This window comes from Bubalus kerabau, chromosome 18 (genome assembly GCF_029407905.1).
Source record: "Bubalus kerabau isolate K-KA32 ecotype Philippines breed swamp buffalo chromosome 18, PCC_UOA_SB_1v2, whole genome shotgun sequence".
In the NCBI taxonomy this organism is placed as follows: domain Eukaryota; kingdom Metazoa; phylum Chordata; class Mammalia; order Artiodactyla; family Bovidae; genus Bubalus; species Bubalus kerabau.
Genome location: NC_073641.1, coordinates 13271385 through 13291812, shown reverse-complemented (window position 1 = coordinate 13291812; position 20428 = coordinate 13271385). Strand labels below are relative to the sequence as shown.

At 43.7% G+C, this 20428-nt stretch overlaps 1 protein-coding gene across 17 annotated transcripts in view; it reads left to right on the top strand.

Moving 5' to 3' along the window:
• Nucleotides 1-20428, top strand: part of PIK3R1 (phosphoinositide-3-kinase regulatory subunit 1) — a 648380-nt gene that overhangs the window by 615824 nt on the left and 12128 nt on the right. For all 17 annotated transcript variants that reach the window (XM_055555105.1, XM_055555102.1, XM_055555104.1 and 14 more), the window contains 5 exons: nt 4266-4358; nt 4798-4872; nt 11066-11197; nt 11964-12165; nt 12383-12462. In XM_055555105.1, the coding sequence (XP_055411080.1) occupies nt 4266-4358; nt 4798-4872; nt 11066-11197; nt 11964-12165; nt 12383-12462 (582 nt within the window). The remainder of the gene's footprint in view (nt 1-4265; nt 4359-4797; nt 4873-11065; nt 11198-11963; nt 12166-12382; nt 12463-20428) is intronic.

Here is a 20428-nt window from a genome sequence, read left to right as displayed (position 1 = left end):
AAAAAAAGATGTAGTGATAAATTCACTCGATGTGTTACAAAGGAGTACCTGTACTTCCTACTGCATACGTCTGGTACTTTTCTTTTTAAAATATTCTGGGGTGTACTTTGAGAAAGGTGTTGTTATAGATACCTGATAGCCATCACAGTGCTTTTTAGAAACTTCACGTTGCACTTGTATGAGTGAAACAGATGATACTTTGCATCTCAGGATATGGAAAGCAAACTACCATGTTTTGCCAAAGAAACATTGAAAGGACTTAGGAAAGATTTTTTTCCTTCCCTCTTTCAAACTGAAGTGAAGAAATAAGAGTAGTAGAAACAATTTTATATGTAGTATTTGCAGCCCAGTAATATAACAACTGTTGGGTGCACATGTCAATCACAGTTAGGTGAAATCTTTAATTATCACTTAATTTAACTTTCAAATTTGCTTGCAGAAATGATCGTGTTGATAAGATTCTGGGAGAAGATAAACATTTATTAAGCAATTCCATCTTTGGTTGCCAACTTTAACTTTTTTTTTTTTTAATTTAAAAAAATGCCTGTGTAATTTATGAGGAAAGAGAAAGAGGAGCTAGACATGTTAGTTGGATGAATGTTGTGCGGATATGTGGGTTCATGTATTTACTATTTAATCTTGAGCTTTTTGCACTTTGGTGTATGCTGAGATCTGTAAGTTTGAGAAGGTTAAGAGATGCTACTGCTGCTGCTGCTGCTGTTAAGTCGCTTCAGTTGTGTCCGACTCTGTGCGACCCCATAGACGGCAGCCCACCAGGCTCCCCCGTCCCTGGGATTCTCCAGGCAAGAACACTGGAGTGGGTTGCCATTGCCTTCTCCAGTGCATGAAAGTGAAAAGGGAAAGTGAAGTCGCTCAGTCGTGTCTGACTCCTAGCGACCCCATGGACTGCAGCCTTCCAGGCTCCTCCGTCCATGGGATTTGCCAGGCAAAAGTACTGGAGTGGGTTGCCATTGCCTTCTGCAAAGATGCTACAGTGAGTCCTAATTAATAATATTTCTGTACATCTGATCTCTGCCTTTGTGTTTTTCTCCTGTTACATGTGCTGATAGGAAATTTCATTTTACTCAGTGTAGAAGGCATCTGTAGGGGAGGATATTTTTTGTGAGCTGACAATCTAAGGCAAAAGGAAGTAGTTTATAGTTTACCAGAGGAAATGAGGTACTGTGCTCTTTTATAGTGTGTTGTTTTTTTTTTACAGTGCTTTTATTTAAAAAGACTAGTTGAAAAGAAACTTTCAAGATATTTGCATTTTTTACTAAAGAATAGTTGATTTACAGTATCATGTTATTTCAGGTGTACAGCATAGCCAGCAATTCAGTTTCATATATACATATATATAGTCTTCTTCAGATTTTCTTCTGTATAGGTTACTGCAAATACTGAGTAGAGTTCCCTGTGCTATACAGTAGGTCCTTGATTATCTATTTTATATATAGTAGTGTGTATATGTTAATCCCAATCTCCTCATGTATCCCTCCCCCCACCCCAAGATACTTCTATTTTAAGGACTTTTCAGGTATACTCGTATTTTAACAGATATGGGCAGTGTCATTGCTGGATTTTTTTTCAGGCAGTGGCCAGGGGTCACTTACATGGATTTACTTCTCATATTCAGATGGGATCGGATCAGTCGCTCAGTCATGTCCGACTCTTTGTGACCCCATGAATTGCAGCACGCCAGGCCTCCCTGTCCATCACCAACTCCCGGAGTTCACTCAGACTCACGTCCATCGAGTCAGTGATGCCATCCAGCCATCTCATCCCCTGTCGTCCCCTTCTCCTCCTGCCCGCAATCCCTCCCAGCATCAGAGTCAACTTTCCAATGAGTCAACTCTTGGCATGAGGTGGCCAAAGTACTGGAGTTTCAGCTTTAGCATCATTCCTTCCAAAGAAATCCCAGGGCTCATCTCCTTCAGAATGGACTGGTTGGATCTCCTTGCAGTCCAAGGGACTCTCAAGAGTCTTCTCCAACACCACAGTTCAAAAGCATCAATTCTTCGGCACTCAGCCTTCTTCACAGTCCAACTCTCACATCCACACATGACCACAGGAAAAACCATAGCCTTGACTAGACGGACCTTTGTTGGCAAAGTAATGTCTCTGCTTTTGAATATGCTATCTAGGTTGGTCATAACTTTCCTTCCAAGGAGTAAGCGTCTTGTCCTAAAACTTACTACTAACCCAAAACGGATGACTAGCTTCATTCTTGGATATTCTGATTCTGGGGGTTTGTAGTTTTACCAGCAGTCTGTCTGCATAACAAGTTCTCCAGGTGATCCGTAGGCTCAGGTTGGTGGCGGAAACACAGGTGAGATGAAGTTGCCACTCTGCTTTCTGCATCGTGACTGTCTGGCGAGTCAGCAGCGTGCCTGCCCTGCTTTTATGAAGTGCCAAGTATGTTCAAGTGCCGTTGCAGCAGGACAAAGTGGCCCAGGAGACTCAGGGATAGACCTTGCATGCCTGTGTTCACACGTTCTTGAGTCCCATGTACCAATGCTGGGTGCTCAGGGCTGGCTTTACAGTGGGGTCTTTGTAGTATGAAGTCAGCTCAGGAATCTTTCATGTGCTTTTGACGAAACTTGCCCTTGTTCAGGCTGTGGGACTGTGCTCTTCAGGACTGTGGTCAGTAGTCGTTTACAACTATTTCATTTTAAGTTAATAGACATTAAAAATTCTCTTCCTCTGTTGCAGGAGTTACATTCCAAGTGCTCGGAGCACTTGCTGGGTAGCACAGCTAATAGAGCATTTCCACTATCACAGCAAGTTCTTCTGGAGAGTGCTGCTATAGGATTTTCTTCCATAATATAGCTCTTCTCCTTTTATCCTCGGTAGTTGGTATGGTTAACAGAGTCAGGTGGCAAGATCACGTTACTATCTCAGGGGATAGAAGGGTCTTATACTACAGGCTCTGGGTTTCCAAAATCACATAAACAATACTTAATTTTCTGAGGTCAAAGTTTAATATAATCTTGCTTGACTGTGGTTGTCTTGTGAGTCTGTTGTTTTTCTGTGCTATCTCACTGTTAGAAAGATGGGCTGCATTAAAAATTTGCTTAACATGATATATGGCTTAAAAAGTCACACCACTGAAATCTCATTGAAACAAAATTTTCAATATTTAGTCTTAGATTATATAAACTATGTACACACACAGCCATGAACCTTAAGCGTCTAAAAGTGATTTATGGGTGGCTGATAAATAGACTTCACAGCTAGGTATTTTCATAAAGACTGTCATTTACCTATATTTTGCATTTTGAGAAATTTGAGGTGCGTATATTTAGCTCCCTCTTCTGGTGTCTTATAAGAAAGGTATTTATTTTTTTTTGGAGTGAAAAATGCAGTTATCAAATGTTGAAGGACATTATGTGTGTCACCCAATTAGATTTTTTTCTTTTGTTATTATTTGGTAAAACGTGTAAATAAAAGCATGGAAAGAACAGTTTGTGGCAGTACCACATGTGTTAAGACATTAACTGACCAAAACATGTGTAAGCCAATAAAGGCATTTCAGCAGCAGGTCCATGGGGGCTTGGACCTGCTTTGTATTTGATAGTACACCCACCTTGGCATTTGTGGAGCCTGGGACAAAACACAAAGGAGCCCCAACTTGCATCTGAATATTTGAAAGTTAAAATCACATCGACAGACAGTTTGATAAAAGCGGTTCCATCCTATTACGTTGACAGTTATATCTTCACAATGACCGGGAAGCTGGACCTGAATTTTGATTTCTTGGGTTCCGAGTTCTGCCTGAGAGCGTGGTGACATGTGGAGAGCTGGTCTGCGCCTGGCTTGGCCCCATGCCGCCAGAACCTTGCACGACCAGACTCCATTCCACCCTGAGCCCACTCCCCTCCACCCCAGCCCATGCCTTGGGCCAGTGGGGCATGCCGGAGCTAGGTCTGCGCTCATAAGGATGGGCCCGAGGCAGAGACCCGAGAAGCCACTGAGGCAGGGGATCTGGGCTTCTGGGGAGCCCTCTGATTGTGTCCTAGGAGAGGAGCAGCAGGTGTGTGCCCCAGGCAGCTCACCCCATGGGAAGAGGCGGTGCTGGAGGGTGGTGGCCTGAGAGGAGCCTTCTAAACACAGGGCCCCGCTCAGGCACTCTCTTTCTTCCTGGCCTGAGTTTGCTGCTGTCCTAATTGCAGTCCATGACCTCGTGTTGGGATCATTTTCACTGCTGTTGACTGCATTGGATTACCCTTGATCAAACGTAACCGCAGGATTGTTTTTGTTTGCAGCTTCCACTCTCCCGGACCTTGCAGAGCAGTTCGCACCCCCTGACGTTGCTCCACCGCTTCTTATCAAGCTCGTGGAAGCCATTGAAAAGAAAGGTAATCCAACGGGTCAGGGAAATCAGCTCACAGGTTATGGCCTGATCTCATGGGTGTCATCATTTGTATCTGTTGCGTGGACGTTCATTGAATCCACTTCCTGCCACCTGTGCTGGATACATAAGTTGTTTGTGGCCATGACCTGGGGAGATAGTCTTGCTCTGACTTCTCACTCCATACTAATGTGTAGTTACTATATGGAAACTTTTAAATTCTCCCTATCTTAATAAATAGAATTAACTTGTTCCTCAGTGGCCAGATGATTTTGCCAAAATTATTGATATGCCAAATAAGATGAATAGTGGGAGTTGACTTCCAAGAATGCTCGGTGCACATCTCGAATAGACACTGGATGAAAATTGGAATGTCTATCTGGCTGCAGGCTTGCAGGTTCCCCAGAGAGCTGTGTTTTGCATACTCAGTCTGTTTTGTGTCCTAGGTCTGGAATGTTCAACTCTATACAGAACACAGAGCTCCAGCAACCCAGCCGAGTTACGACAGCTTCTTGATTGTGGTGAGTGTCAGAGAGCTGGAAATACACAGAGGGAAAGATGGTTCTTACCTTTGCGTTTCAGGTAAAGCACAAAACACTTGAGGTTAAGCGTGCAACGTTCTCGGTTTGGAGGGAGCTCAGAAATCATGCACACTTCCCTCTGTGCTCTTCCTGTAAGAGGGCAGGCCTTTGATGTTTGTCTCCTGAGCAGGGGTGTCTTTGCCCGTCTGCCTGCAGGTACATTGGCTGGCATCACAGCCATGAGCCTCTTGGGCCTGCAGAAATTGCACAGGAGAGAAACATCTTGGGATTTCTCTGATTCTGCTCATCTGTCATCATCTTTCTCCGCCCTTGCCATTGGCTACATCTAATTCATCTGGACTAGTTGAAAAAGTATTTATGAACCTGTCATTTAACAAAGGTCTCTTCTGACCTTTTCCCTTCTTTTCTCTCTTCATTCCTTTCTTGCTTGCTTGCCTTTTCATGCCATATTTTTATCAAGTAAAGTGAAAGTCGCTCAGTCATGTCCGACTCTTTGTGACCCTATGGACTATACTGTCCGTGGAATTCTCCAGGCCAGAATACTGGAGTGGGTAGCCTTTCCCTTCTCCAGGGGATCTTCCCAACCCAGGGATTGAACCTGGTCTCCCGCATTGCAGGTGGATTCTTTACCAGCTGAGCCATATAACCACACTGTAAAGAATCTGTCGGGTTTGATCCCTGGGTTGGGAATATCCCCTGGAGAAGGAAATGGCAACCCATTCCAGTATTCTTACCTGGAGAATTCCATGGACAGTATAGTCCATGGGGTCGCAAAGAGTTGGACACAACTGAGTGAGTAACACTTGCAACATCATGATATTGTTATATTTAGTAGTGTGCTGGTAAACCAATTCTTGGAGAAGGGGGGGAAGCCCTGGTTTGTAGTGTAGTGTAAATATTCCTACGTGATTAATTTCATGTTACCAGTGTGTTACCACTTGGGAAGAATTGTGAGCCAATTCAAGTCAACTCTTAGCACACCATAAATGGCATCCATTAATTTAACCAAATGGTACCTTAACTATTAGTTCCTTCTCTCGTTGCCATACAGAATACAGCTATAAAAATATAAATTTACTTGCCATCATTCCAGCAAGTCATCTTCTACATCAGCTTCTGGAATCTCTTAGACCCTTTATTCCCTCCCAGTTCTTTTCTTTTTACTGATAATTTTTTTTGCCTTGCACTGTTTTAACTGGATGTGGGTGCTTGAACCAAAAGAAGTAAAATCTAGTTTTAGAAGAAGCATTTTCAGATGTACAGTTATGCAAAGAATACCCACGTGATATTTAATAAATGAAAAAATCTGAAGTGTGAGGCAGCTTCAAAACGAGGCAGCTTATGAAAATTTCTAGAAAAGATGTTTCTGGGAAAGAAAGGAGATTAGATCTTCATCAGTCGATAGTTTAACTTGAAACACACCACCCAAATGTTTGAAGCTTGAAAAAAAATTTTTTAACTTTCATTTTTCCTTTGTACATGGAAATCAGTCTTACACACAACACAGGGTCCATCCTCCTACACATCCAGAGTAGGTCATTAGAAGTTGACTGGCAGAAAAAGCAAGGTGAAAAGCTGTGGTTTTTTGGCTTTTTTTTTTTCTAACAGCTTTACCAGGGTGTTAAGGAAACACTGAATTTTGTCCTAGCCAATTGAACTAGAGATACATGTTTTGGTCAGAAAATTGGTCAAGTTGAGCATGTTAAAAGTCACAGGAAATGTTTAGACTTCAGAGACTGATGAAATGGGGGTTATTTGAAAAAGAGTAGTTACGTTTTCAAATGTAACCAAAACCAAAATGATCCAGTTGAGCTTTTAAAAAAAAATCTTCACACCACCTGTAAGAGGGAATAAATAACCCAAGTTCAAGTCAACAAGATATTTTGATAGACAGCTTTCTTCCCCATTTGAGATCAACACACACAGAGAAAACTGTTTTCCTTGGATTCTGTGCCATAAAAGTGAATTTTGTGGCAAAACAAAAAGATAAAAAACATTATCTCAGTTTAGGAGTGAGGATCCTCCAGGACTATTTCCAGCTTGAGGATTTGTCTGTCTATTTAAAAAAACCATAATTTCCAGAGATTAAAAACTTATCTCTGGAGGAAGCTCAGAGATAAGTCACTTAAACTCAAAAACAAAAAGCATGGCTTTTAACTAACCCCATGAATTACCAATGTCAGAAAAGTGTGGACGTGGGTGGAGGACCACAGCCCACTTTTAGTGGCATCCACTAAGTTACTTTATTTCATCCACATATCAGTCTTGTGTATAAAAGTTATGCTGCTTATAAAGCCATGACTTGCATGCAGATTGTTCTGGCCCTAAAAGTCCTTACTCTTTTTACCCCCCCACTGTATTGCCCTAAAATACATTGTCTTTTTTAAAATTTGAATGGTGTGAATTATTCTCCCTCTCCCCACCTTTTTGGTTTCTCTTAACCTGATTCAGGTTTTTTCTTTAAAAGTTCTCATCACAAGAAAAAAGTTTCTATGTGTGACTCTGTGTGGATATCAACCAGACTTACTGTGGTGATGCTTTAACAATGGTATATACAAATAAGAAATCATTACGTGGTAATCATATGTCAAGATGCCTCAATTTTAAAATTCAAACTTTTTCAGCCTCAGTGCGTGGACATTTTAGGATGGATAATTCTTTGTTGTCAAGGAGCTGTTCTTAGCATTGTAGGATTTCAGCAGCACTCCTGACCTCTGCCCACTAGATGCCACTGAGATTGTACCCCGCTTGTGACAATCAGAACTGTCTGCAGGTACTGGCTGATGTCTCCTGAAGTCAGGAGTAGGGCAGCAAAGTTGAGGACCCCAAACGACAACCCTTGACTCAGCTAGAGATCAGTCAGGGAGGGGACTCCATTCCAGTGGGAGAAGGGCTGAAATGTGGGAGAGGTTACTGGTTACCTGTCAGGCGCAGATTCAGTGAAAAGCAGGGTAGAAGAGAGTGTAAATGCCCCCAACCCAGACCTGAAGACTCAGCCAACTTCCACAGTCCTCACATGACAGCTGTTTCCAGCTCTTGGAAAAGCATGTTAGGATAGCTTTAATACGGAAAAGGAGACTTCTAGAACAGAAGTCAGAAAGTCCAAGAAGCTTTAGAAGTTATCTGTAAATAAATAGAACGTACTACATCAGCTCTGGTGGAATTTGACATAAGGTGAGGTTACCTGAAGACTCGAAGTAAGGGTATTTCATTCAAAAGCTATAAAGTCTCTTTGGAATAATACCTCATGTGTTGGAGAAGGGCTTCAGTGAGTTAACATCACTCTCAGGAAAGTCCTGAGCCCACAAAGTAGCTCAGCCCACAAACATTTAACAAGCACATTCTGTGCTGAGCCCTGAGGGATGTGAGAAAAGCAGGTGAGAGCCACAGTCTGTGCCCTCAAGGGACATCAGCCTAGGAGTGCCCATCAGTCTCCGAGAGAGACTCGTAATTACCGTAGTGGGAAGTGTCCCAGTAGAGGGATGGCTTATCAGCACTGCTCCTGCACAGAGAAGGCAGCAGATAGCCTGCCTGAGGGAAGGACATGGGGAATATTTAGCATCTTAAAGTTTATACCTCATTGCAAAAATGGTTTACTACTCTTTTTAGGATGAGCAAATTAAGAAATATGAATTTTCTGGGCAAAGTGACATTAAATGGAGCATACAGGTGATTTGGTGGCAGGTTGGGGGGGTGGGGGGAGCTGGCCAGCAGCTATGGAATGCTCCAGCAGGGATGCACACAGAATTTTGACAGTCACACTAGTTATATTACTTTCCACATGGATCTTTTATGCAGAGACCTAGTCTTGCCCTTCCCCACACTTAACTAAGGATGTGATATGTACCTGATTTGTTCTTTGTGGGACATTTAAGTGGTTTAACCCCTTGCTTCTCCACCTTTTCATTCTTTCCCTATCCATATTTGCTACCAGATGGATATCTCTGAGCTTTATGATATTCCATGATTATCTTTCATAAGATCTACCTAGCTGGCGAGACAGGTTTGGCTTATAATGACGATGTGCTCAAGGAACTCTGGTAGCTTCCAGCTGCACTTGAGTGCTTTATACAGTGTCACACCTGGTTCATGAGCATCCAGGATGCTGCTGGTCCTTCTCAAGCTGAACATGTCCGCGTGAACTTTGCTTCTCTCTCATCCTCTCCTGGGCCACCACCCAGTCCCATCCGTCTCCTGGTTAGGTTACTCCTCCTAGTTAGTTTCTAACTGCCTTGGAATCCAGATTACCAAACGTGGTGTCAGCACTTGCAGCAGTGCGCCTTTCAGACTTATTTGAAAGCCCAGTTAATGAAGCTGTTTAGCAAATATCGTGTATTAAGGAAAATATACGGAATCTAGAAAAATGGTACTGATGAACCTGTTTGCAGGGCAGGAATAGAGACGCAGACGTAGAGAACTGACTTGTGGACACGTAGCAGCGGGGGAAGGAGCAGGTGGGACTGACGTGCTACACTGCCATGTGTCAAGCAGCTAGCGGGGAGCTGCTGTATGGCGTGGGAGCTCAGCTCGGTGCTCTGTGATGACCCAGAAGGGTAGGATGGGGGTGGGAGGGAGGCGACAAATGTATGAAAGTGAAAGTCGCTCAGTCGTGTCCGACTCTTTGCAACCCCATGGACTATACAGTCCATGGAATTCTCCAGGCCAGAATACTGGAGTGGGTAGCCTATCCCTTCTCCAGTGGATCTTCCCAACCCAGGAATCAAACCAGGGTCTCCTGTGGATTCTTCACCAACTGAGCTCCCATCATGTATACGTAATAGCTGGTTCACGTTGCTGTAAGCAGAAAGGAACACAACATTGTAAAGCAGTTACCCTCTAAAAAAATTTTTTTTAATGAGGAAAAAAAAAAAAAGCCGTTTAGAGATGTAGCATTTTGCTCCTCGGCTTCCCTGTTCTCCACTGAGTACACAAGTCCCCAGATAATTGCTCTTGAGTTGCCTTTCCAATCACTGGTGTGCCTCCTTCAGCAGTGACTGTGGCCCTTCCAGCCCCCAGCAGCACTTCTTCCCACTGGGCCGTATGCCTTATTATACCCCAGGTACTCACAGAGCAGCTGTGATTCACATCAGCCCAGGGTTGAATTGCCTGACCTCTTTTCCAGATGAAGGATTTACTGGACAGATTGCACATCTTATATTTCTTTCGAGATAGTTTGGTGCCCACAGGTTTAATTAGTAATACCTTAATCAGAATACTCTGTCAGTACTAGGGAGAAATATTCTAAGGATGTTCACATTATTTTTATGGCTATTCTTGAGATTACTAATCGCTTGCTGTTAAATCAGTCAGTCTGTACTCTATTGGGTTAAATTGATACTGATATTGAACAACTCAGATTTTAGGAAATCTGGGGACAGGATTGCATTTCATGTTTCCTCACTGGGATTTCAGGAAGGTTTTACCATGTGATTCTGCACCCTTAGACAGACGCCTTCTCCACCAGGGCAGAATCCCCATCTCCAGAACGTATTTGCAAATGCTGTGTGGGCTGCAACAGTTTGCCATGGCTGCCGTAACAAAATTTCATAGACTGGGTGGTTTAAAAAACAGAAGTCTGTTTTCTCGCCATTGTGGAGGCTCGAAGTCCCAGCTCGGCAGGTTTGGCTGCTTCTTGGCTTACAGGTGGCCGCTTCCTTGCTGTGTCCTCTGTGCGTGCACCTTTGCTGTGTCTCTGTCTAAATTCTCTCCTTTTATAATACCAGTCCAGTTGACTAGGGCTCACTCTTATGGCCCCTTTTATTTTAAACACCTCTTCAAAGGCCCTGTCTCCAAATACATTGGTATGTGGAGGTGCTGAGAGTTGGGGCTTCAACATAGGAGTTGTGGGGGACACAATTCAGCCACAGCAGAGGCACTGTTTTCTGTTGCTGCGAAGTCTGGGAATGTGTTCTGGCACCATGGGCAGGGGCAGGGGCCTTCATGCTAAATGCTTGCAGTGTGGGCGACAGATCTGCACGAGGAGAAATGCTCTATTCGAAATGCCACGAGCAGCCCCTGAGAGAACACTGCTAATAAATGCTCAGGCATCTTCTATTTGTCCTCATCCTGCTTCCTTTAACGTGTCACATTTAAGTTGCACATTCAGAAAATCGCCCCAAACAGTGCATAACAGGTCTGATTTGTTGTTGTTGTTGCACATTTCTATTAATAGATGCCGCCTCCTTGGACTTGGAGATGTTCGATGTGCACGTTTTAGCTGACGCCTTCAAACGCTATCTCCTGGACTTACCGAATCCTGTCATTCCGGTAGCTGTTTCCAGTGAACTGATTTCTTTAGCCCCAGGTATGTTGTCTCTTCTGAGAGCCTCCTTGAACATGTGTTGAGATGTGGATGGACTTGTAGACTCAAGTGCTGCATATAAAGAGAGATTGCTTAGAAAATGTTAGTAGGACTCTGTCCCCCCCAACCCCCACCCCATCCCATCAGCACAGAGTCCCTCCCTTCCAGGGTATCCAGTAGAAGACCCATGTTCTCCTTTGCATCCCCATGCTGAATTTGGCTAATCGTGAACCCTTTGTCTGTATTTTAAGACTCACTACATCAGAGAATGGCTCAGAGTGCCAAACATCATCACTGGACTCAGGGAACTGGACTAGGACTGAGGGACTGGGGATGTTTCCATCACCTTCCTCCAGTAGAACAAGAGTTCAGGGAAGAAGACTCTCCATTTCAGGAGCTAATGCTCAGTTAAAGTGCTCCGGGGACAGGAAATGGTGGTTCGTAACCTTCAAAGTTAAAACCTGCGATACTTATCTGCTGCTCCCCCGAGTTAGCCAATCACACTTGAAGCTGGCCCACAGAAGGCAGCACACCCAGCACCTCCTGGGTTCTGCACACCAAGAGTTTCTTGCGTTTCCATTTGACACGAGATTTCGACTTTCTCATAACGCCTTTTCTAATGAGAAGAGCAAACGTACTCTCTGCTGATTCTGGTGCCTTGGTTCTAAACGACTCCTCTGTAGCTAGAACGGAAATCTAGGTGTTTAGTCACTGATAGCTACCAACAGTCTCTTAGTCTTTTCCTCGCTTTTTTTGTTTTCACTCTCAGAAGTGCAGAGTTCCGAAGAATGCATCCAGCTGTTGAAGAAACTCATTAGGTCGCCCAGCATACCTCATCAGTACTGGCTCACACTGCAGTATTTGCTAAAACATTTCTTCAAGCTCTCTCAAACGTCCAGCAAAAATCTTCTGAATGCAAGAGTACTTTCTGAACTCTTCAGCCCTCTGCTTTTCAGATTCCCAGCAGCAAGGTAAGTGATGGAAGAGAAACCTGGATTTGGGGATCATGAGGGTAGTCCTAAGGTGATGGGTCCTTAGGCTTCTGAAGATACTAGTTCACAAATGCATTTGCATACTTCCATCAGACAGAGTCACCCGAATGTGCAGAAATGAAAATGAGTTTGTTGTTTAGGGAACAAGGTTTCTAACAGACCTCTCTCTCTCTCTTTTTTTTTTTTTTTTTTGTAGTTCTGAGAATACTGAACACCTCATAAAAATTATAGAAATCTTAATCTCCACCGAATGGAATGAACGCCAGCCTGCACCAGGTAATGCCTTCTGAACTTTTAAAATTTCCTCACTGTTCGTTTTTTAGAGCCTGAAAAATGCTGGATTTCAACCTCCTTTGAAGTAGCATAAGTTTCTCATGAAATTGAGATCCATAATAACATGTTCCTTTATGATTTAAAGAAAAAATATCTGGGTGCTGCATATATAATCAGTATTACCTGGCTTTTGAAATTTGTGGACTTTACATGATCTTGGTTTTAGGTGAGGGTTGTTGGGAGTGTTCCCCTGACCCCTTCAACTCGATGCTTCTGGTTGCTGCATAAATTATGGCGTTCATTTTACTTGTTGGCATTTCTGTTTTTCTATCTAATACTTATAAAGTAGGGAGTTTATAATTACTATGTAATTTAAAGTATTTTGGAATGTGTTTTTTGGAAATAGGTAGGCTAAGAAATGTCTTGTCAAAATAAACACTTTTAGTAATGCAAGCAGTATGAAAATAGGGGTTGACTGCAACAAGTTAGAGCAAGCCATGCACTTCTGTGAAAGCAGCTTGGCATTCAGTTAGCCTTCTAACAAAGTGGGAAATGCGGATGGAACTAGCAGTGGATTTTATCTAAACTGATGTATTTTTCTTCTACTGTGGAAAGTCTAAACAACCTTGGTTAAAAGTGAACTGGTCATTTAGAAATGGTGATGAGGGCCCTAGAAGTGAAGTGCGAGGTTTTAGGACCAGTAATATCGCTTGTAGTCTGAGTTTATGTCTTGAATTTAATTAAAACATTATGAATTTATTGCTTATTACAAGTAACTCATGCAAATTACCAAACTCATCTCTGTATGAGCAAGCAATGGGAACCCAGTTATCAGTCATACGTTGGTACATTATGTTGTGCTTGTGTGTGTGCGTGTGCACGCAGATTTTTTTAAGGGTGTTACATAGCCAGGCTTAGTTGTATCTGAACTGGGTGGACAGAGAGGGGAAGGCCTCAACTTAAAACCCACCTAAAGGATGGGATGGGCATTCATGACGCAGGTATTGGGCAGGACTTCTATGGACAGACCCAAAATATGGGATCAACAGGTGAAAGCTGTAGCAGAAACAGTCCATAAGGCAACTCTGGTCCATTCCAAATGTTCCAGATCCCAGCAAGGAGGATATAAAACAGGGATATCCTGGATTGTAGGTCCACTGCATCGGAGACTGTTAACAGGTATGGCCCAGGTGTGTAGTCCTGGGGGTTGGCCAAAAAGTTTCATCTGTGTGACTGCTCAGATCACTCGGTAATGGTTAGGGAGCTCTGTGTTGGTGTTCAGAAGCTGCCTTTGGGCTCCGTAGGAAATGATGCAGTGACAGGTTAGAAGTACTCTGTGGGACGGGGATGGGCCAGCGTGCCCATGGCACTAGAGCTGTTTATAGACCACCCCCCTCTAGACTGATCACAAGGGTGGAGAGGAAGAGGACCAGCAAGAACAGGACAGGACCCTGGGTCAAAGCATCGAGCTTCCATCTTTCACTTCCTCCTGATTCTTGTGCAGGTCCATCTCAGAGACAGGGAGAGCTGTGCCCAGCTTGCAAGGAAAGGGGGGGTTCCTAGTCCTCTCAGCGCCCCACCCCGCTCCAGAAAAGAGGGGAAAACATGGAAGTGAAAAGCCAGACCGAGCTTGACAGAGACCCACAAACAATTTCATTCCATAAGAGTTTTCAAGCGTTTGTACTGCACGGAGTATACTAGAATCGGTGGTGGAGTTTGATGCTTCTGCTTCTGATGTAAAGCGGCTAAATGTCTTTCTCAGTTTCAGCCTAATTCCACCCAAGAAAAGTTTGCTCTGCAACTGTTTTTCATCACGCACGCTCAAGACTGCTTGCTATGTCATGGACCCTACCTACATCTTTCTGCTAAGAATTTAGTGTGCCAATTTCAAGGGTGGATTTGTTCTATCAGCTCTGTTGAAAACGACTATCCCAGAACTCATGCAGCCTCTCCCCCTCAAATTGCATCCACTTAATTTTTAAACCCGAGTTGGAGGCATTTCCCCATTTGTGTGATATCTCTCACGTGATTCTGGGAACCATATGGAACCTTTGGAATTAACTTGTTGCTTCAGTGCCTCTCACTGGTGAAAATAGCCCACCCACCCCAGGACAGTATCTCCTCACCCACACCTTTGTATTCAGGAATGGCTCCAGTGTAGATGATTGGCGGGACACCTCGGGTTAGAGAACTGACTTTCTTGGCCTGGTAGGAATGTGATGTTTTCCTGGAGTCTCATCATTACCCTGACACGTGCTCGTCCCATGGGGCGGGGAAGAACAGCGCTGGCTCACCTCCAGGGAACAGTCATAAATCATTCATTTGCAGTAACTTCATTATCGTGAATAGAAATGAATGCCTGAATGATATTTGGGGGGTGGAGGACAAGTAAGACAAGGGGCAAGCAGATACCTTTTCTAGTTGTTACCAGTTAGAACTGGAAATGAAAGGCAGAACTAATGATGCGTGAGGCACCGTGTCAATTCAAATAAGACCCATCAGCACATAGCATCTCATTAAATTCTAGGTGGGAGGGCGTGTACTGGAAGTATAAAAAGAATTAGAGAGATGTGATTGGTGACTTTTTAGGGTAATTGAATAGACAGAAAAAAAAGTCATAGGCAGAAACACAGAACTTGAAATGGGCTTTGAAGAATAGGTACAACTTGAAAGGGGGAAGAAGAAATAGCATTTCATTGAAAGAGTTTCAAAGATTTATTCAAAATAAATTGTAAAGGATAAAAATAACGGCTCGATATTTTTACCAGGTTTGAAAAAGCAGTAAATACTTTAAGTGACAGTATCATCCAAAGCGTCGCTTTATAGAGTTGCAAGTATTGTCCAGCTCTTCACTTGTACCTGAAGGCCATAGAGCTTGATGGTTTCACCTGGGGCCACTCCAACCAGTGTGAGCCAGGGGTGGGTCTGCGGCGGGGGGGCCTGGCTCAGGACACCAGCCTGCGGCTCTGTCTGCCGCCTGGACTTTGGGAATCTTCACTGGCAACAGGGCTGCTGTTAGTGTCCAGTCAAAAAGTTCTCTGAAGTTTCCAGCAAGTAGTACATTAAAAATAGGTGACGTTTGCACCCAGGGATCACATATAGGGAACAGCCCCAATGCAACTGTTACAGCTTTTGAGATCAGGCTCCAAGTTGCTCTATCGTGCTTCATACATCATGCAATGGAGAGAAGAGGATGAGTCAGATAGATCCAGGTGTTTGAATTCCAATTCTTGCTGCTTCCTTGCTGGCTTCATTGCCAAGACCTTCATTCAGCCTTTCCAAACTGTTTTCCAGTCTGTGAAATGGGAATAATGCCTCTCTCCTGGGATGGTTATGAGAATTGAAGGAGGTGAGGAGGACTGAAGCGCGTGACAATATAGCATGCCTTTCGTGTCCTCCTCTCAGCTCTAGTGTTTGAGACCCTACCGGAGCTGGCCTCGTTCTCAGCTCCGTCTCCTCAAGCCGCCTTCCTGGTTAGTGCTGTCCAAATCCCAGCAGGCAGTGCTCCCCACTGAAAAGCTGGAGGGGATCTGAAAGGACACTCTCCGGGCAGTTGCTGCCCCGTGGGAGCACTGCTTGGAGGTCTGATGGCCTCGGCCCTGTGTGCAGCCGGGTGAGCGGAGGCGCCTGCATCTCAGGACCAGCCCTCCTCCTCCACCTTGCCCTGGTGCCCTTAACCCAGTGCGCACGATGTATCAGTGCCCAGCAGCCGCTGACAGTGCCATCCTCTTCTTTGGCACCCAGGGAGCCTCTCCCCTGCTGGATGTGCAGGGTTTTGACCCATTTGGTACATTTATGTCCTGAAGTCCCTCGTCCTCTTATATTTAGCTGTTCAGTAGGGTTCTGTTCGTTTCATCTGCTCGGCTACATTTCTCAAGGACAAAGCCTTCTTTTCGGCTCTTCCTAGCGTAGAACTGGGCATAGCATAATAATCCTCCAAATAAAATTTTTAAAAGTTCTTTGATAAAGTTCCCTACTGTCAGAGAACTCTTACACACCAACCCATTTAATGCAACCAGCACACCTGTGAAGTAAGGCTTCTCTTCTCTAGGGAGGGAAACTAAGGTTTGAAAGAGTAGGCACCCGGTATGTTCTTAGAACTTGGTTGACAGTTCGCTGTTCTCTCTGTTACTAAAAGTCAAAAATGGTTAAAGTGGAGCAGCAGGTTTTCTTGAATCACTTTGTGTTATGTTTACCCTACTTGATCCTTAGGTTGCTAAAGCAGATTTCTATAGGGCAACTAAGGTAAAACAGGGGCTATTTAACACAGGGTGCCTTTGAATGAAACCCATTATAAGTGTATTGACATATTTCAGATTTCATGGATATATTCAGAAATATTAATGTAGCATAATTGAAGTCTAATATTGCACCTTCAAACCCAGAGGGAAAATAAATGACTTTCTTTCTCCCCCTTGCCCTTCTACACCTGTCAGAGTTAATTTTTAACCACTGGTGCATTGCAAAACATTTATCCTGAAGAGCCTGATTCATAAATCTTGTTTTAAATGCTCCGGGCTTGGTTTGCAACCAAGACTAAAGCAAGCACTAAGCCAGAGGGAAATGACTTTCAAAGAGTTTTACTTTTCTCTGATTTATTTTTTATTGGGTTTAAAATGCGGTCTGACATTAGAGGCTTGTTTCGAAGGTGAGAAATGAAACCTTGAAAAAACTGTGTGTGTTTAATAGATGGGTAGGAGTAAACAGGCCAGGCGTGCTAGGCTTTGACAAAAAATAGGAAGTGTATTTGTGCTCTGAACAGCAGGAGCATGTCATGGAGGGTACGGTTCACTTTTACTTTTTGTTTTCACAGTGCAGCCTTCTTTGTCTCAAGGGACAGCTGAGAGGGAAATTGTGAAGGGGCTCTTTTTCTTTTTTTCTGCTAAGCAATGGGCACACCTTTTCCGATAGTCTATAGAACGTATAACTTTGGTGCATCTGTAAACCTGAGTTTATGTATAAACTCAAATGGACATTTTTCTTAGTGTGGGGTCATGACGAGCCCTGGGTGTGGACTGCAGAACTGGCATCAGCCTGAAAGGCCCTTCTACTCTGAGTTGTCTTAAGTTAAAATTAAGAAAAGAGGCACTAGTTGAACCCTTAAAAGAAGATTTGGGTTCATTTATTTTTTTTCTCACTGCCTTTTTTTTTTTTTTAAATGGGCTTTTGTTCATAAATTGTGGCCCACAAAACCATTTAAGAAGCTGTGCAGGTTGAAAGCTGCCTGTGGGGCATTGGCCACTCAATGGTGATTGGCACGTATGAGATTCAGCGTTCAGTCTGGAACGTTCACACTATATTAACAATTAAGAAACCTTTTCCTGACTAGCTCACACCTGCTGAGAACTGCCACATGGCCTATTTTGCCTCTGAAATGAATTTTACAAAACTTTGAGGAAGAGGAAAGGCGTAAGACTTAGAGTTTTGAAGAATCTAGAAGGTAAAGTTAGTTTCCAATTGAGTAAGTTTTTTTTCTATTGTGGAAACCCAGATTTCTGAAATCTCTGGGTTTCAGAAATTAAAAGTTTTCTTACAAGAGTTTAGCAGGCATGTGTAAAATATTGCCAAGGTTGTTATGACATCTGTGCATTTTTTTTTTTTCTTAGTGAATCATATAGATTAAATGACAGTTGGGCAGTTACTTTTTTTGTGTGAACTTTTGAACACTGGGAGATGAGTGAAATAAATACACAGCAAGTTTTCTCTGGAGCCAAAGTTACTGATTCTGTTCTACCAGCAGAGGGCTCCCTTTTTAAACTAATAAATAGCATGTGTTTTGCAGATTACTAAATTGACTAAAATTGAATGGGAAGAGACTCTTCTCATACTTTGAGTAATTAATAGAACCTCTATGGTAGATGATTGTACATACTGTGAGAAATTTGAAGCAAAGTTTTCAAATCTTTTTTAAGATTTTCTATAAGTAGTGTGCTGTTTCCCCATGGATAATTTTCTTCTGACACGGGAAACAGACCGTTGGACTAGAGAACATTTTAATCTTAAAAGGTTTTGACGTGACACATTCTGTGAATCCAGACAGGTATGCGTGAGTGACTGATGTTTCCAAGATTCCCAAGCTTTAGGAAGACTTTTTTTTTTAGGTAGGGCAAGATTATGCAACTCACGATGCAGGAGTATTCTCTGAACTAACCCTATGTCTGTAATCAGCTGGCAGGAGCTGGGAAATTCACTTATAGACTAATTTTTCCCCCATAGGAAAAGTGGGTGCTTCATAGTCTATCAATTGCACCAAAGCAGAGCTTGTACAATCACTCTCGTCGTGAGTTTGGCAGCATTTCCCAGATATTGCAATAATTCTGAAACTGGTTCCTCCCTTTTGGACTCTGGGTCAGCACTTAGATCTTCCTTTATCATTGCATATAACCTTTGACATTGCATGTCACCTCGTATAGAGTCTAAGGGTATCACAGAATGTGTGTTTCTTCGAAGATAATTAGAAGGCAGCTTTTCAAAAAAATTAAAAATAGGAAACAAAAAAAAAAGTCAGTTTTGTTCTAGGTGTGAAGTTTTTTGCATGTGGCTTAAAAGAAATTAACTTCAGTTTCACTTGTTAATTTTTACTTTCTCTGGCAGAGGGAAGTAAAGAGCAGGGCCAGAGGGTGGAGAAAAAGGAGTTTAGGACTAATGCTATAATCTTAGGCAAACCACTTCACTCTGGGTCAGAACAGTGTGTGTGTTGCACGGGGGATTTGCTTGGAGTGATCTCTAAATTTTGTTCTGGTTTTCAAGCGAGTGTTCTGGTTTTCAGGCATGTGTGTGTGTAGTAGGAGGGAATTGCTTGAAGTGATCTCTAAATTTTGTTTTTGTCTTCTAGCAAGTGTTCTGGTTTTGAAACGTGTGTTGTGTTACAGTAGGAGGGAATTCCTTTAAGTGATCTCTGAATTTTGCTCTGGTTTTCAAGCGAGTGATTCTGTGATTTTACATTGGGTTAAGGTTCTTGAGATAACAGTGAAGCCATCTGTGCTGATGTGAGTGAAAATTTTCTTTGGCAAAATTTTAGTTTAGTTTTTTTTTTTTTTTAATAGAAGCCAAGGGTCCTAAGTTTGGTTCCTTGCAACTTTTATCAAGTAAAGAGAAAAGACTCCTCTAGCATGGGGTGCCATCTCCTTGCCCTCCTACTCTTTGCTTCCTGTAGAGTATGCATGAACCTAATGCATTTTTATGGCCATTTTAACTGGAGTTGAAATTGACTCCATACAAATAGCTGCAGAGTACAGTTTTTATCTGAGTGTATTTTTAATACTGTGGCACTTACTGGAGCCCTGCAGTCACTCTTCCCTAGGAGCCTCCTCCTGTGGACCAGTTTGTAACCCTGTTCCCTGCAGGGTGGCTCCTCTGGGGGCTCTCCCGTGACACCTGCAGGGCTGTCTGTGCTAGTGCGTGGGAGGAGGTGGACGCGACCGAGGCACGGTGTTCTGGGCCCTTCTGAGAGAGGTTCAGGCCTTTACAAGCGAGGCTTTGATTCTATTTTTTGCTGAACTAGCTCAGCCACTTCCTGTGTTTGGCAGCGCCAAGTGCCTCGCTGCACTGTGGCCACTTGAGCCCCACAAGCCTGCGAGCCGCGCTGCCGCCGCAGCCTGTGGAGAACCTATTTTAGGCCCCCTGACAATGGCCTTCTCACTTCCTCGGCGAGGAGGAGGAGGAGGAGGACCCGGGCTGGCAGTGGCCACTTGTTAGCCGATGATGACAACTTGGACTTGGGCTCCCCTCCCCCACCCGAAATCCCTAGCTCAGCAAATATTTGAACCTGCCCAAGTTAATCATGAAGCCGCGATCTTTATCTGAGAGGGACGTGCGAGCGCCCCGGCTCCTTCTCTCGCCGGCGCAGCCCGGGCTCCGGGCGGCCGGCTTCTGCACGGGCTGCGGGCGCTGAGCGGTGCTGCCGCGGGCGGACGAGTCCCGGGGTCCTGCGCCGCCTGGCTGGAGGAATCGGTTTGGGGATTTTTTT